The sequence below is a fragment of the Podarcis melisellensis genome (genome assembly GCF_964234715.1).
Source record: "Podarcis melisellensis genome assembly, chromosome: 13".
Taxonomy (NCBI): domain Eukaryota; kingdom Metazoa; phylum Chordata; class Lepidosauria; order Squamata; family Lacertidae; genus Podarcis; species Podarcis melisellensis.
This window is the reverse complement of record NC_138545.1, coordinates 53,687,080-53,704,028: the sequence shown is the minus strand read 5'-3', so window position 1 is coordinate 53,704,028 and position 16,949 is coordinate 53,687,080. Positions and strand designations below refer to the sequence as shown.

The following is a 16,949-nucleotide window of genomic DNA, read 5'->3' as shown; positions in this document are numbered from 1 at the left end:
AAGTTCGATTTCTCAAGTATAGCTAATCACCACTGATAGACCTAGTTCCCAATAAAAAAGTGTCTAATTCTTCTTTAAAGCCATTCAAGCTAATGAGCACCCCTCCCCCATCTCCTGACAGTGAATTCCACTGCTTCTTGTGTGATGTGTGTCGGTCTTCCTTTTATTCATCCTGAACTTTTTGTTTAGTTTCTTTGGGTGATCAGTGTCAATCATTTTGGTTGCCCCTTTCTAGGTCTGTGGTGCTCTTTTTTGAGATGGGCCAACCAGATGAGAGTGCGCACACACCTGCTAGCCTTATTAGAACAGTCTAATAAAAGGAAATTAAAGATCACTCAGGAAAATAAGGGAAATGAAAAGCAGGAAGTTAGGTAAATTTACATTCCTGGGTAGAGGGGAGATTTAGGTGCAAGTTTTTTCCCTCTCTCTCTAACTAACTTTGAGATTTTTCTTATAGAATGTTTGTTAGGCTACCATTCCGTGAGAAATGGCATTAGCATGGCCTGGTAGTCAACCATACATTGATGGTAGGCAGAGTTCAGCTTGGGAGATGTGCCGACGAGGCTTAAAGGATCCAGTCACCAGGGGCCAGAGCAGCCAGGCATTGTCCATGTCTGTTCATTTTTCTTGGGGGCAAAGCTATCACTATAAAAGGCAGGAAAACAAACAAAAAATATTCTCGTTCATTTAAGGTTTAAATACTGTAATCTATTTCTCATTTGAATCATTTTAAATCAAAGTGTTGCCCTACTAAGTTGCTGAGGAGAAACAATTTGCTGGTATTACTGTGGCACAGAAAGTGTTGTCAAGCAGTGCAATCTGAGCAAGTTTCCTTGGAAGTGCATCTTCTTAATCCCAATGAAGGTGGCGTAGGATTGCAGCCTCAGACTGCACAGCTGAGCACAGTTACTTGCAGTAAATCCCATTGAATAAAGTGAGGCAGTTTAAACACAGACTTGGGTCATGCAGGTTTAGCAGCCCACCTGTTGTTCAAATTCAAGCAATATGTTGCAAATTTCTTAGGCACAAAGTGCTTAAATCTTTCCCATTGAAAGAACAACATCATCCCCAGCACCTCACAACTCTTTAAATATGCCCCAAATTTCATGGAAAGGTTTGTTGCATGGTTTAGATTGCTTTATTTTGAATCCAGATTGTTCATCCTGATTTTTACCATAGATATTCCATAGATTCCCCCTCAACACATAATGCACGAGTGAATTTTGCTCCAGAGTCCACCTTCTTCACTTAATTTAATCAAATATGAACCCTCTGTCTAGTCGAAGGCTTCATAAAATACCAAGCACAAAGACTGCAATGGGGGGGGGTGACCATTAGCTTTGCAGAAGTTTACTTTACTTCCTGAATTCCTAATAATGTCAGCATTTGGTGGGCTGGGAGAAAGCCAGTCTTGTCTGGATGGACATACTTGAAAGTTATCCATTTCAGTCTGTTAGCAAACCCATCATAAATAGCTTGTAGTCTTACCTTGTAACAAGATATGTTTCTACCTAGAATGATTGTTGTTGTTGTTGTTGTTATTCTGCCCTTCCTCCGGAGATCACAGGGCAGTTAAAGATCTAACTCCCTTTCTGGAGGTTCTCCGTAGTTCAGGCAGGGGAGCACCTAAGCACAGCATGCAAGCTTCCTCTCCCCTGTGTTCCCCAAGGGTCCAGGGAAGAGGTGGAGCAGGAGGAAGGTTGCTGCTGATTTCAGGCATATGGTTTTCTGACGTGTTATAACCATTGGATGTGCCTAAATTTTTGTATCAGCACTATTACATACCTGTGATACTTGTAATAAAAATCCATAAAGAAACCTTGGAGGGGGGAGCACTGAGTAGTAGAACCACCAGAGCCTAGGGATTTATTCATAGAATCCCACAATGGTAGAGTGGGAGCGGACCGCTTGGGTCATCTAGTCCCACCCCCTGCAGTGCAGGAATCTCAGCTAAAGCATCCCTGACAGATGACCATCCAACCTCTGCTTAAAAACCTCCAAGGAAGGAGAGGCCCTCACCTCTCGAGGGAGTCTGTTCCACTGTCCCACTGTCACAATAAATTATTCTGCTGTCACTCATATCAAACACATTGTCGTTTTCAAGCACTGGGGAATTGACTTCAGATAATCCAAGATATACTATTTTAATGTTTTGGATGTATCATAGAGAGACTCATAATATTTACTAAATATCTGAGTAGTAGAATACACTTTGCTGCCATCAGAGCTTTGAATATATGGTGTTTTAGATATTTTTAAGTCCCATTATTTCAAAGAGAAAGCACTTGCCCCATGGAAATCAACAGGACTTTAAAAAATGGCACTTGGCCCTGAGCAGAATGTACTTTCCCCATCAAATACGGTTTATTCCCCACTGATTGCTAGCCTGAAATAACTTGCATATGGAGATGTTGATGCAAATTTTGGAGCACAAGTCAAGCTTGGTTACTTTTGTCAAACAACTGTGTGATAAGAGTTTTTATCAATTGGTTGGAAGAGAATGGAAATGGTGATGGGGCAGGAAGACATTGCAGAAATTAGAGCTACAGAAGCAGTTTCCCATAATAGTAGGTTAGCTTGCAGCCCTAAATTTAGCCCTAAAATACACCCAGCCACTTGGGTCTATGGAACTGGCAGTTTTACCTAGGGCATATAAAGTTTGCTCCACATGTACAAGGAGCCAGCCTTTTACTGTGGCAGCACCTGGGACTCCTCCTTAGGCCAGCATATGCAGATATTTTATTTAAGAACCAACTCTGTCGATTTTATCTATATTTTGACAACTTCATTATGTCTCCTTGTTTTTAAAGTTGGTAGATTTTATCAGTACAGTGGTACCTTGGGTTACATATGCTTCAGGTTACAGACGCTTCAGGTTACAGACTCCGCTAACCCAGAAATAGTACCTTGGGTTAAGAACTTTGCTTCAGGATGGGAACAGAAATCGTGGCCCCATTAGCTAAAGTGGTCTTCAGGTTAAGAACAGTTTCAGGTTAAGAATGGACCTCCGGAACGGGTTAAGTACTTAACCTGAGGTACCACTGTATTTTTAATGAATATTTCATACTATTTGACATAAACTGCTTAGAGGGTATTTTTTCTTTCTTTTATTTGTTGTTTATAAATCTTGTGTCAAATTAGGAAGTCACGTCTGCTGAGGCTCAGACACGAAGAGTCTGCGTATTCCTCATGGCAGAGCCTGATGCGTGGAGCAGAGTGACAGCTCAAAGCTGAGAGCAAATGCCAACCAGAAAGTCACCTGCCTATGATTCCGGCTCCCCCAAGAAGAAGGCTTGGACCCTGATGGTGCAGCCATGAGCTCAAAGTGCACTAAACTCTGTAGGGGCACCTGCCCAGGCACCATCCTCAACATCCCCCCCCCCCCGTTCCTGACCTTTGTGCATTCAGTGCAAAGATCTGAAGGGAAATTCCGTGTTCATTCAGCTGAACATGCTCAGAGGCCTCCCAGCCACCAGGAACCCTGGTAATACAAGCTGAGCATGCTGAGGGTCTGGCATCAAACCTTCGCCCTAAATGCACAAATTTCAGGAGTGACGGAGGCCACACCCGTTGCATAGCTTGTGCCCCCGGCTGCCCAGCCATGAGGCGCTTGCAGGCAGCAAGGCTTCTCCACACCAGTCGCTGGAAGCCTCAGGAGGGGTCCTGTTCTGCTCCCTGGTTTCCCCCAGGCACTGGGTGGGAGACTGTGAGAAGAGGATGCTGGACTGGATGGGCCTTGGCCTGATCCTGCAGATGGCCATCCAGCCTCTGCTTAAAAACCTCCAAGGAAGAAGAGTCCCCCACCTCCCGAGGGAGTCTGTTCCCCTGTCAAATAGCACAATAAATTCTTCTGCTGTCCCTCTGTCATTCTTCTGAAGCACCATGTCTACGTTGATCAGGTGACTGATGGGCGCTCTTTTTCCTCTCCTTCTCGCTGCCCTCCTCACAGCTGCTGCCACTCACTGCCGCTTCTCCCTGGGAAGCAAAACTCTTCCATCCCAGGGCCTGGGATGGAAATGGCACAACAGGCCTCTCAATCTCAGCCAAGCTGCATGCAGAGCATTTCAGTCCCACCAGGAAGGGTATCGCGGAATGGGTATCACGTGGCGGTCAGGTGGGCAGCCAACATGCAGAAGCATCCTTTTTCCATTTAATTTGTGTGCACCCTGGAACTTCAGGTTAAAATGCTGAAATCTGGCAACCCCGAAATGAAACAAAATGGCTAACGGACACATTTTATTTATTATTTATTTATTTCAGAAAATTTATATGCCGCTTGATTGTAAAAAGATAAAACGATAGAATCAAGGAAATAGAAAACAATTATTTTAAATCATACAAAATGCTAAAATGCTGAAACATCAAAATTCATACCAGCATTTCTAAGCATCTGGGCAGGCTTTTCTAAACCGGAATGTTATTAGCAGGTATCAGGTATAGTAGAGTGAAGGTGCTCGCTCGATATCAATTGGCAGGGAGTTACAAAGGGCAGGTGCTGTCACACGAAGTGACTGAGTTCTTACAAATGCGGAATGGGTGTCACCGGGCACCTGTAGCAGTGCCAACTCCACTGACTGAAGCGGTCAAGTGGGCACATGTAGGGAAAGGCAATTTCATAGGTGAACTGGTGCCAAGTTGTTAAGCGCTTTGTATAGTAACAGCAGCATCTGTAGTGGAGATCTCTGAGCACAGGTGGAATATGCTAGCAAAGCCTCACTCCTGTCAGCAATTGTGCTGCAGCATCCTCACCAACTGCAGCCTCTGGATCAAGTGTGAGGGAAGCATGTTGGGGAGCAATCCTGATGTGAATCTGCAGTGACCCCCTTTAAGTTGTAGATGTGTGCATTTCAGAGTGGAATGGAGCCACTTTCCAGGAAAAGCTAGCTCAGCAGCCATGATGGGTGCCCAAAAGAAAAGGGTAAAACAAAAATGCAGCCAGAGCCCCCATAGTGTTGGGTGTGGGGAATGCGTGATAGAGACAGGAACCTGGTGTGTCAGAAGAGAAATGAGGGAAGATGCAGCAGGATAAAAAGCAAGCCCACCCCATGACTGCCTCATGCCTAACATGAGTGGGTTCCTCCACCCCAATGCCCCCTTGCATAACCTCTCCTTCAAGAACCACATATTAGCCTCCTAAGACACCTCTGAGTCCAGGTCAAGAGAGTGATTTCCCCTGCAAACTCTATTGATACAGTGGTGCCTCGCAAGACGAAATTGATTTATTCCGCGAGTCTTTTTGTCTTGCGATGTTTTTCGTCTTGCGAAGCATGGTCCGTCGCAACTGCGCCTCTTCAAGCGGCTTTAGGAAAAAAGCGAACAAACTCAAAAAAGTGAAGCAAGCCCATAGGGAAATTTGTCTTGCAAAGCGACGCAAAAACCGAAAAACCCTTTCGTCTTGCACGTTTTTCATTTTGCGAGGCATTCGTCTTGCGGGGCACCACTGTTCTCTAGGCTGGGCCCGCATAGCTTGTGACCCAGCCCAGCCCTTTTGGCTGGCCAGCCCTTTACTTTTTGCCAGGCTTCCTCAACCTCGGCCCTCCAGATGTTTTTGGCCTACAACTCCCATGATCCCTAGCTAGCAGGACCAGCGGTCAGGGATGATGGGAACTGTAGTCTCAAAACATCTGGAGGGCGGAGGTTGAGGAAGCCTGCTTTTTGCAGTCCAGTGCAGGAGATTTGTGTAGGAGCCTCTGCTGGCTTGCCCTCCCTGGCTGTGTTCAGCTTGGTGGGACTGCTCTGGTGCATCTTGCCAGGCTGATTATTTCAAGAAACAAAATTCCATCCCTGGGAACTGTTTGGTAAGCTGGCTGGAGTCAAATTCTCCCCAGTCTCCATCTCCTGTTCCTTTGTGAAGTTTCCAGAATGTTTGGCTACTGGAGGCATAAAGCCTGGAGCATAAAGAAAGGGAAAAGCCCAAAGCCTCCAGGTTACAGAAGTTGCCCTGAGCTGCTTTCCCTGAAGTGAGTTCCCGCAAGTTGCCGGTGACTCGCTTGCACGGAGCAAGTGCGTTGCTGGGATGTGTTGAGAGTAGCTGCCTCCACAAAGCATTTGTTATCCAGAGAGGCACCAGATGTCCACCCCGGCCCTGGAGACCTCTTCAGGCCCTTAGCCTTGTGCTCCAAGCAGAGGCTTTTGGCTTCCATTTCCACCCCACTGACTCTGGGCATGCTTCTCCCTGGTGTTTGTGGTCACTTTGCAACTTTATTCTTTGGAACATTATGTGTTGCGACAGAAGGGCAAGTGGCTTCCCAGTATTTGTTACAAATCTGTGGAGCCGAGCCATCTGTCAGCAAAACAGGAAGGTCTGGGTTCCCTTTCTCTCCAGGGCTCGGTTTGCTATTTTGGGGAGTGCCCCCTCTCCCCGCCTAGAAGGAAGCCGGTGTGGTTGGAAGCACAGGACTCCTGGGCGAGAGAGGGCCCACGACTGAAGCGGCTGCTTCTTCTTCGCCCATCTGCCGCGGCTGGAGGTGTATTCATTATTGATGGCAGTAGCGGCGGTTGCTGCTCGCTATGCAGGCCTGCCTGGGTAAATGAGACATTCTTCAGCAAATTGCTTCGTTTTTTGATTGCTGATTGTACGCGTGTCACCAAGCTGACTCAAGGTTCATCGATGCATGCTCAGTAAATTAGAAAGAACATAACTATGGATCAGCCAAGAGAATGAATTCTTTGCCTACAATGACCCAGGGCCATTTAATTTTCTGCTTAATTTTGTTGCAGTCAGTTTGCATTTTGGGTTATTATGCAGTAGGAAATTAACAATAAATAACAAATTTGGTCCTCCTGTGCTTGTAATGATATTTTTATAAATCTTTGTAATGCTCTTTTTAAAAGGATCAAGGTCTGTGCCAGCCTGATACCCCCACAAGTATGCAGGATGGGAAAGAAAGAGAGAGAAAAATACATTAGCCCTGCTAGATAATCTCATAGTTAAATAGCAAAGATTCCCCCCCTCCGTCTCTCTCTGCCCCCCACCCACTTTCTCTCCTATGATTTTGCATTTCACATTAAACTTAAGGCTTTTCTTTTTCTCTTTCCTTCAGATAACTTGAGGAAAATGGAAACAGATGAGGCTCAAGATATGTCCCAAGTTTCAGGTGAGATCACTAAAAAATATGACTTAGAAAGGAGGACACACACACTCTGCTTCCAACCTGGAATCCATTGAGTTCTCTACCAGAACACAGTGTTATTATTGTCAGTGTAATTGCTTTGGGTCTTTTGCATTGCCAGAGTGGAAATCAGGATATAATTAATGTTTATCACTTCATATCAAGCCCAGTAGTGCCTGGGTTTCTTTTTTTTTAGTAACTTAAAGATAAAGGAGCCAAAGAGAGGGGAGGGGGACATATCTTAATCATTCATTCATTTAGTTGATTTCTGTCCCAACTTTCCTCCGAGGAGCTCATGGTGGCGGCCGAGATGGTTTTCCCCTTCCCCATTTTATCCTCATGACAAATCTGTGAGGTATGTTAGGCTGAGAATCACGGATTGGTGCAAGGTGGGTTTCATGATGTGAGTGGGAATTTGAACCTTGGTCTCCAGGTCCGAGTCTGACCTCTGACCCCGACATCATATTACTCTCAAATCAGTCACTTGCGGATTGTAAATCTGACACAGCGTACTTGAAGTTTTAAAAAGCTTTTGATCCCTGAGTAAGATTGGCAGTCATGGAATAAGAAGAGAGGTCCTCATATGGATCAGGAATTTGTTAAGTAGCAGGAAGCAGAGACTAGGAATAAATGAGGGAGGGATGCACAAAGTGAAATTCCCCCAGGATCGGCACTTGGTCTGTGCTGCATAACTTGTTCATAAACGATCTAGAGTTAGGAGTGAGCAGGGAGGTGTCTAAGTGTGTTAAAACAAAGAGAGATTGTGAACAGCTCCAAAAGAAGCTCTCCAAACTGAATGAATGGGCAGTAAAATGGCAAATGCAATTCAATGTATGTGTAAAGTGATGCATGTTGAGGCAAACAAACAAACAAGCCACCCTTAATTTCGCTTATACACAGGGGGCGGGCAGGTCTGAACTGTGGGTGACTGATGAGGAATGAGACTTAGGGGTCGTAGGGGATGGCTCAGCGAAGATGTTGGCAGTGGAGCAGCAGCTCTGAAAATGGCAAAGTCCATGCTAGGAAAGGAAAATAAAGCTGTGAATATCAAAATACTGTTATATATTGTACAACTTCATTTGGAAAACTGTGTACGGTTCTGGTAGCCTCACCTCAGAAGGGTTATTGTATTGTTGGGAAAGGTTCAGGAAAGGACAACCAAAAGGATCAAGGGGGTGGAGCAACTTCAAGGAAAGCTTGCAGCATTGGGGCCTTTTTGGTTTAAAGAAAGGGTAAGAAGTGACATGATAAATGCATGGCATGGAGAAAGGGGAGAGAGAGAACACTCACGGAGAGCCTGCAAAGCTGAATACTGGAAGACAAAAGAAGTTATTCACCCTGTGCGTAGCTGAACTATGGAACTCCCTCCCCCAGGAGGCAGGGATGGCTTGAAAAGAGGACTGGACAAGTTCATGGAGGAGGAGAGGGCCATCGATGGCTCCTAGCCAGGACCTCTTATTTTCTGCCTCCACAGAGGCAACAATGCTTCTGAATTTCAGGTGCTGGAACCCACAGGAGGGGAGAGTGTTGCTCTTGTGCTCAGATCCTGCTTGTGGGTTTCCATAGGCATCTGGTTGACCACTGAAAGCAGGATGCTAGACTAGATGAGCCCTTGGCCTGATCCAGCAGGCTCTTCTTCTTACATTATCATCTCAGTTCAACTCTCCTAGTGAGCAATTGGTCACATGTCATGGGTGACTCTGGACAGAGATCTGCATATGCATTGAAGGTCTTTTCCAGTCAGTTCTCATGGGTTTCAATGAACTTCACCATGTGCCTTGGAGACATACAGCTAGATTCATCTTTGCCTCACCTGTGCATATGGTAGCCTGCTTCTTGCATCTTCCTTGCTGAACTGGCATCTCCATCTGTGAGGCACATTCATATTTCGATCAGTGTAATATTTCTGCAGATCTGAACACTAGGGACCCTAGCAAAAATAAATTGGGGTGGAATTATTCATTTTTAGTATACCTTACTTGCCAAATTGCTAGTGTTCCTCTGAAGCTCCTGTGATTTCATTTTTAGGATAAAAATCTGAGATGTACTGTGTTGATTTCATGCCACAGTTTCATGTATGGATTCAGGGTTTCCTCTTTCCCTGAAGCTGCTCCTGCAATGGTTATGCAAACCACCTTCTATACTGGGCAGCAAGAAACCTGTCAGTTGCAAGGCGAAGGGGTTGTGAGGAGAGAGCTCTCTGTGGGTTCTTTTTTGGTGTGATGAGACGTAATATGATGTGAAGGTTGCAGACCTACCAATATTTTAGGCTTCAAGTAAGCTGCTGAGACTTGAAATCTTCCTGGTCCACCTACCATACATGGTTTTGGTGACTATGAAGAAAAAGATTTGGAGAGATTGCAATTGGGGCTACAGCATGAAGCAGACCATTTTAGGAGATGCCTCTTCTCCAAGTTCAGTTGCCAGGGTCAAGGCCTTGTAAGAACTGAATGCAAGGTTCAGCAGTCATATCTTGGAAATGTCAATAGATCTAAGGGGTTTCCCAGAGGATATCCCTGTGTGACACTCTTTGGGGCATATAGAAACATTTATAATTATGGCAGCTTTGTGAAAGAAGCGGGGGAGTCATATAAAAAATGTTTAGGGGTACTCTCATTTTGACTCAAGAAAATCACAATTTTATAGTTCAAATTGGGGAAAATAAATACAGTAAATGGACAAAAGTACAAAGATTCACAAAATGTTTAGGGGTCTTTGTCCCCCCCAGAAAAAAGCACTGATTAGGAGATAGGCACATAAAATAACCCAGTATTTTTCTCCCTCTGAATATAGATGTGCATATATCTACACTGTCATTGTTAAAATTCTGCCCTCAAGACCCAGTTCTACCCCCTGGGTGGCATTTCTCCTTGGGGTCTACAGCATTTGTTCCTAACATACCAAATGCAGCTTATCAATATATTGGGGGGGGCACCAGTGACCAACCTCTTGTTTCCCCCCACTTCCAAGGGCTGCTAAAACTGGGGGGTTGTGAAGCACCAGGCGAGCCTCACAATGCACAGCTTGTGAGCTGTGTTAGCTTTGTGTCACACAGTGCAGCACTATCACAACACAAAGTTTCATATGGACGGGAGGGGGTTTAAAGTGACCTTTTTGATAGCTTGAAGAGATATGGCTGGGCGAATCCTCTTAAAACCAGCCTGAAGAGGTGATGAGGTACCATTTTTGGAGCATTTCCTCTTGTCTGTGGTTTCCTGTGGAGACACCTGCATGAGAGGCTGGGGGTGAGGATTGGGGTGGCAGGTGAGTTGGACTGTGCAAGGCTTCAGCAGCTGGATATTGAGGAAGGAAGGGTTTCTCATCTCAGCAGGCATCCACTGCAGGACTGAGTCTAAAATCAAGAAGTTATTCCTCCAGAACTGTCTTCACCCCTTAACAGTGAGCCTCTGTGTAGTTCGCATCTCCATAAAGACAACAGCAGCACATTCAGGTTGTGCACTTTTCCAGAAGGGCAGATCTGATAGCCAATATCATGAAATGAAATCTCTACACGCATAGGTCATATTCCTCTGGATATCCTATGCTGGGGGCAGGGGAGACAAAAACATGTTTGTATGCCGCCTTTCCATAGTTCAAACCATGCTCAAGGCAGCTTGCAACATAGAAAGATTAATTAAATTAATTAAATTAATTAATTAATTAAAACATAACCAAAGTAGTCACAAATAATAAAACACTTTAAAACTACATGGGCAAATTGCACAGTTGCCACATAAATCATGGTAAGATAAAAAATTAAAGATACCAAAAAAATATCAATAACAGCAAGGAAAACACCAACAAAACCCTCTGAACAAAAACGGTCTCAGCTTTTGCAGCTGGAGTCAGTCTGGGCTCCATCTTCCCAAGCAGGTGGAAAAAGGCCTCTTGAGCAGGGAGGAGGTCTTCTTGGACTCATGGCCTCTGCTTGTCTGCTGGTGGAAAAGCTAAGGGACGTTTGGTCTGATCTCAACAGGCTGTTCTGTCTAGTGCTCTCTACGTTGTGCTCTCAGTTCCAAGGCAAACTTGTGGCTGCTTCGTCGTCTTCATGGCCTGCCTTGTCCTTGAAAGGAAGAGTTGAATGGATTGGTTATGTTAATTGAGTTTTTTGCAGGGAATGCAGGGAGTTCTCTTTTTTTAAAAAAACAAGCAAACAAGCCCCTGACACTATTTGTAACATTACCACCAGCATTTTGGACAAGCTGGTTTTATTTTCAAAAGAACAAAGAGAAAGCAAGATGCTTTGCTGCAAAATTATGTTCTGCTGCCATACGACTCTGGTGAATTTTAACACTTGTGAATCGAGTTAGATAAGCAGACTTTTCTGGCGGTGGAGACTCTTGTATAAACTAGAGCTGAAGGAAATAGCCAGGGTTGTCAAAGGCTCCATCCAGCTAGAGATGTGAGAAAAAATTCCTGGTTACCAAATGGGAGGGTAATTGTGGGTGGGGAGGATCAGTTAACCTTTCAGGTGAGTTTGTGCTACCCATCTCCTCTTTTCAAGTCCCTCACAGCAGGTGGGTGCCCTTTTTACGCAAGACCTAAAACACTTGGTTGCTGTGCTTGGCCCGGGCGCAACTGGACATTACGAAGGAAACGCAGGATTGGGAGGTGGGGGTGGGGTGCTTGAAGGGGGAAGGGGTTAAACACACCTCCTGCTTGCCTACAGATCCTCCTCTCCCATTATCTCTGTAGAAAGAGAGATAAATACTGATTTCACAAACCTATAGAAAAGTAACATCAGGGCTTCTAAAACTTACACTGAATGCATCCCCAGCCAAGAGAAAACGAGATCCCTTCCAGGTGGATGTAACCCCAAGAGGAAATGGGTCAGGGAAGAGGGAAATGCCTCTTCCTTAATTTGAGGATGGGTCCTCCAGTTAATTTCACCGCCCCACATGTAGTCCTCCACTTGCAGTTCCCCATCCCATGGCCATAGTTTCTCAGTCCCTGCAGCGTCAGCTTGAAAGGAATCTCTCTTCACATGGGAACTTTTTTGGTGGTGTCTTTGGTTTATCTTCAGCTGCCTCAGGGAAAACGAAACCTGCCATTTCTGGGCTACTCACACGTCAAACATTTAAAGCACACTCACTCACTCCAAGTACCCAGGGACTGTAGTTTAAGGGTGCTGGGAGTTGTAGCTCTGTGGGTGGTAAACTACAGTTCCCAGTATTTGGGGGAGGGGGGGAGTATGCTTTAAATGTACAAGACCCGTACAGTTTCCGTTCAAGTTTGCTTTAGGGACAGTGGTAAGAACTGAAGAAGATCTGCCCCTCTTGGCAGCCCTGTGTTCCCCCAGTGGATGAAAGGGAAGGACACGGGAAGCCCTTAAGCAGGACTTTCAGAAGAGACGGAAGACAGTGCCTTTCCGGAGCTTGTGATGAGGCGAACGTGTCTCATCCTCATGTTTAAATGGATGGAGTGCGAGGGGGGGGGCAGACAGGGGTGATGGGGTGTTTTCAGGACATCAGGACAACATGTGCTCTTTGATACATCCAATATTAAATTGCAAAACAAGTTAAAGTGGGGGAGCTTCGGTGCATTTTAAGAGTATTTGCCGTCGTTATTTGGTTATACTTCGCTATAACTACATTGGCACTTCAGGTTACAAACACTTCGGGTTAAGAACTTTACCTCAGGATGAGAACAGAAATTGCATACCGGCAGCAGGAGGCCCCATTAGCTAAAGTGGTACCTCAGTTTAAAAATGGTTTCAGGTTAAGAACGGACCCCCGGAACGAATTAAGTTCATAATCAGAGGTGCCACTGTATAACAATGCCATGAACAAAGTCACCCTGTTAGTCCTTCTTTTCTTTTCTTTTCTTTTCTTTTGCAAAGAGTTTTGATCATGCATGATTAATACCAATGCCCAATTAATTGTTAATAACAATATATAGAGCCAGCAGACAGAAATATAGGTGCTCACGAGGAACAACCCTATGTGGTTTAAAACTCTGGGAACATATGATAAAATGACATTTTATCATATGTGGTGGGATTGTAAGGTAATTAAAACTTTTTGGGAAATGATATATAACAAATTGAAGAAAATGTTCCATTTAACATTTGTTAAAAAACCTGAAGCATTTTTATTAGGCATTGTAGGGAAAGATCTGCCAAAAAAGCTGAAAAACATCTTCATGTATGTGACAATGGCCGCGAGAGTTCTAATAGCACAAGGATGGAAGACTGAAGAAACCTCAACTAAAGAATCATGGCAAGAAAAATTGATGGACTATGCAGAACTGGCAAAACTGACATACAAGCTATGGGACAAGGATAACTGTGACTTTAAAGGTGAATGGGAACCCTTTACAAAGTATTTGAAGACACAACACAACAAAGCGAACTGGACTCCTTGGCTGGTTTTCAATAAACATTCACAAACTTTTTATTGATAATTATTACTTAAATAGTTTGAGGATCTATACAACTGTGTAACATGCAGAAAACAGTATTTTTAGAGAAATCAAAGACTGGAACTGAGGGAAGTCGGGTGGTGGGTGGGTTCTGTGGGGGGAGGGAGGAAAAAAGGGGGAAAATAAGGATGATATGTTTCTAGATAATATGTTTTGTTTAAATTTTGAATAAAAAAGCAATTTAAAAAAAACAAAAAGTCAGGGAACAGAGGGGCAATTGCCCGTACCCCTAAAGAGTGCAGTGGGTTTTGGAGGAAGGGGAGAGTGCTGGACAAATTACTTGTGATAATGATCTTTAACAAAATGAAAATATTTCAGTGTGGATGGGGGAAATGAATCAATCCTGATTTTATTTCAATGGTGTGGGGAGATGAATAGACAAATTGATATTACCCATAATTTTGTTACCTGGGAATGGTATTAATTTACTGCAACGTACTCAGAACCATATGACTAGGAGGCATCTGGAATTCATCCACTATTTTGGTCCCTTAAAGGTAAAGGTAAAGAGACCCCTGACCATTAGGTCCAGTCGCGGACGACTCTGGGGTTGTGGCGCTCATCTCGCTTTATTGGCCAAGGGAGTCGGCGTACAGCTTCCGGGTCATGTGGCCAGCATGACTGAGCCGCTTCTGATGAACCAGAGCAGCGCACGGAAACGCCGTTTACCTTCCCGCCAGAGTGGTACCTATTTATCTACTTGCACTTTGATGTGCTTTCGAACTGCTAGGTTGGTAGGTCCTTTACCATTCTGGTCCCTTACCATGACTTAAAGCAGTATCCTTTGCACACAGAAATGGGTTTTCTTAAGCCCTGCAGATAAACGTGGATTTTAAGAGCTCTTATATGCAGAATTCATCATGCGAAAGGCTGGACTGGATGAATCCCTAGCCGGAATTAAGATTGCCGGAAGAAATATCAACAACCTAAGATATGCGGATGACACAACATTGATGGCAGAATGTGAGGAGGAATTAATGAGGGTGAAAGAGGAAAGCGCAAAATATGGTTTGAAGCTCAACATAAAAAAAACGAAGATCATGGCCACTGGCCCCATCACCTCCTCACAAATAGAAGGGGAAGAAATGGAGGCAGTGAGAGATTTGACTTTCTTGGGCTCCATGATCACTGCAGATGATGACAGCAGCCACGAAATTAAGAGACGCCTGCTTCTTGAGAGAAAAGCAATGACAAACCTAGACAGCATCTTAAAAAGCAAAGACATCACCTTGCTGACAAAGGTCCGTATAGTTAAAGCTATGGTTTTCACAGTAGTGATGTATGGAAGTGAGAGCTGGACCATAAAGAAGGCTGATCACCGAAGAATTGATGCTTTTGGATTATGGTGCTGGAGGAGACTCTTGAGAGTCCCATGGACTGCAAGAAGATCAAACCTCTCCATTCTTAAGAAAATCAGTCCTGAGAGCTCACTGGAAGGACAGATCCTGAAGCTGAGGCTCCAGTACTTTGGCCACCTCATGAGAAGAGAGGACTCCCTGGAAAAGACCCTGATGTTGGGAAAGATGGAGGGCACAAGGAGAAGGGGACGACAGAGGATGAGATGGTTGGATAGTGTTCTCGAAGCTACTAGCATGAGTTTGACCAAAGTGCGGGAGGCAGTGGAAGACAGGAGTGCCTGGTGTGCTCTGGTCCAGGGGGTCATGAAGAGGTGGACATGACTAAATGACTAAACAAGAACAACAAAGTTGTTTGATCCTAAATGCATACTGGGCATTGGTGGGAACTAAGGAGATGGCACGTGGGTGGAAGGAGGGTAGCCAAGTGGGTGGAGCCTGAACCAGCGAGGATACATGGGTGGGGAAGATCCACACAAGGAGTCTCTACCTACGTAGTATTGATATATGAGATGTTATGTAGACACACACACACACACACACACACACACGCTTCCCAATTACAAGGGCTTGCAAGACATAACAGAGAAGTGACTCCAGTCATTTAGATAGTGTGGAACGCAAGCAGGCAGAGCATAAACTTAGTTCTTCTTATGAGAACAGAATTGTTCTCTGGCTTTAGGCAGATTTGGATCCAGTCTTGCTCAAGGCAGCAGATAAGCAAGCCAGCAACTGTAAATGAGACAAGAATGGCACATCTGTTCCCAGTTCTTGGAATATGGCCATCGCTGGCTCCTAACGGAACTCTCCAGCCTGCATGATAAGCTCAGAGTTCACACTTATATCCCCCTCCTGAAAGCAATATTTTATGAGGCAGCCATTGCCGCATTAAAACTGGAGACACAGCAGTGCTGACATGTATTTAGCAGAACTGCATATGGCACCAATGAAGGAGGCACAGAGAACAGAGATGAGATTCTCTGACTTATTCAGCAAATGGCTTACCTTTGATTTCTCCATGTGTTTTGTTATTATTAATGATTGGCTTTAACCAGTGAAGAATGCTAGCCGTGCTGTATCACCATGGAAAAATCTCTCTCTCTCTCTTTCTCTCTCTCTCTCTCTCTCTCTCTCTCTCTCTCTCTCTCTCTCTCTCATTCTGTTTAGTTTCTTTTGGGATAGTTTAGAAATGGGGCGAGGACATAGGCGCTGCTCCAGGGGGGCAAGGTGGGCCACCCATTGTTAGAGGCAGGCCCAGAGCGATGTCAGGACACGGTGCAACGTTGCACGGGGGATGTCAGGTCATCACACCAGCCCCCTCCGTGTGCTTCAGAAGATGGCGTCTCTGGGTGAGGAAGAACCCTTTCCAGCCCAAGGGTTTCATCCTTTCTGGACAACCTTCTGGGCACCCCATGCTGTTGGTGGGGTGGCCACAGACAAAAGTGGAAGGAGTAGCAAATGCAAAAATTATGTTTTTACAGTAGGTTAGTTTCTACATATATTCCTCCATCTAAGGACCAAGAGGCAAGGCCCTATTCCAGCAAGGCAAAACCACAAGAATGATGTGGAGCCTGATGTTTAGGGGTGCGGCCTGAGGAGAGTGTTTATGGCTGGGGATGGGGTACAGTTTGGGGAGATAGCGAGCCTTGGTGGGCTGCATCTGACCCCTGGCCTGGGCATTCTCACCCCTGGCCTGGGCATTCTCACCCTTGGTGCAGATCCAGGATAGCCAATTTGCTCCATGTAGAAAGTCGCCTATGCTTCCAACGTCCGCATAGCCTGTCAAGTGCTGCTTTATCTTCACCTCACAAGCCAGTCCCTTGGGAAATTCCATCACTGTATTGCCTCCTGAGCAGACCTTTGATGGTCCTCATTTCTGTTGCTGCTTCTTCTCTAAACCTGACCACATCCATTCTCCACTCACATCCAAAGAACCAGCTGGTCCTTCACCCAGGCTCATATCTGTGGTTCACTTATCTTGAAATCAGTTAGAGGTCAAGTTGCCAACCCATTTTCTTTTCCTACAGTCTGATATTCAATGTGTCTCCTGGGAAGTGAATAT

At 45.0% G+C, this 16,949-nt stretch overlaps 1 protein-coding gene across 5 annotated transcripts in view; it reads left to right on the top strand.

Annotated features, from left to right (window-relative positions):
- IKZF1 (IKAROS family zinc finger 1) overlaps positions 1 to 16,949 on the top strand; it is a 77,243-nt gene that overhangs the window by 9,486 nt on the left and 50,808 nt on the right. For 2 of the 5 annotated variants that reach the window (XM_081885848.1, XM_081885844.1), the window contains exons 1-2: positions 6,407 to 6,526; positions 7,044 to 7,097. In XM_081885848.1, coding sequence (XP_081741974.1) covers positions 6,511 to 6,526; positions 7,044 to 7,097 — 70 coding nt within the window. In that variant the 5' untranslated portion in view covers positions 6,407 to 6,510. Of the gene's footprint in view, positions 1 to 6,405; positions 6,527 to 7,043; positions 7,098 to 16,949 lie in introns of those variants that run through there. The other 3 variants (XM_081885846.1, XM_081885847.1, XM_081885845.1) reach the window with 3 other exon arrangements.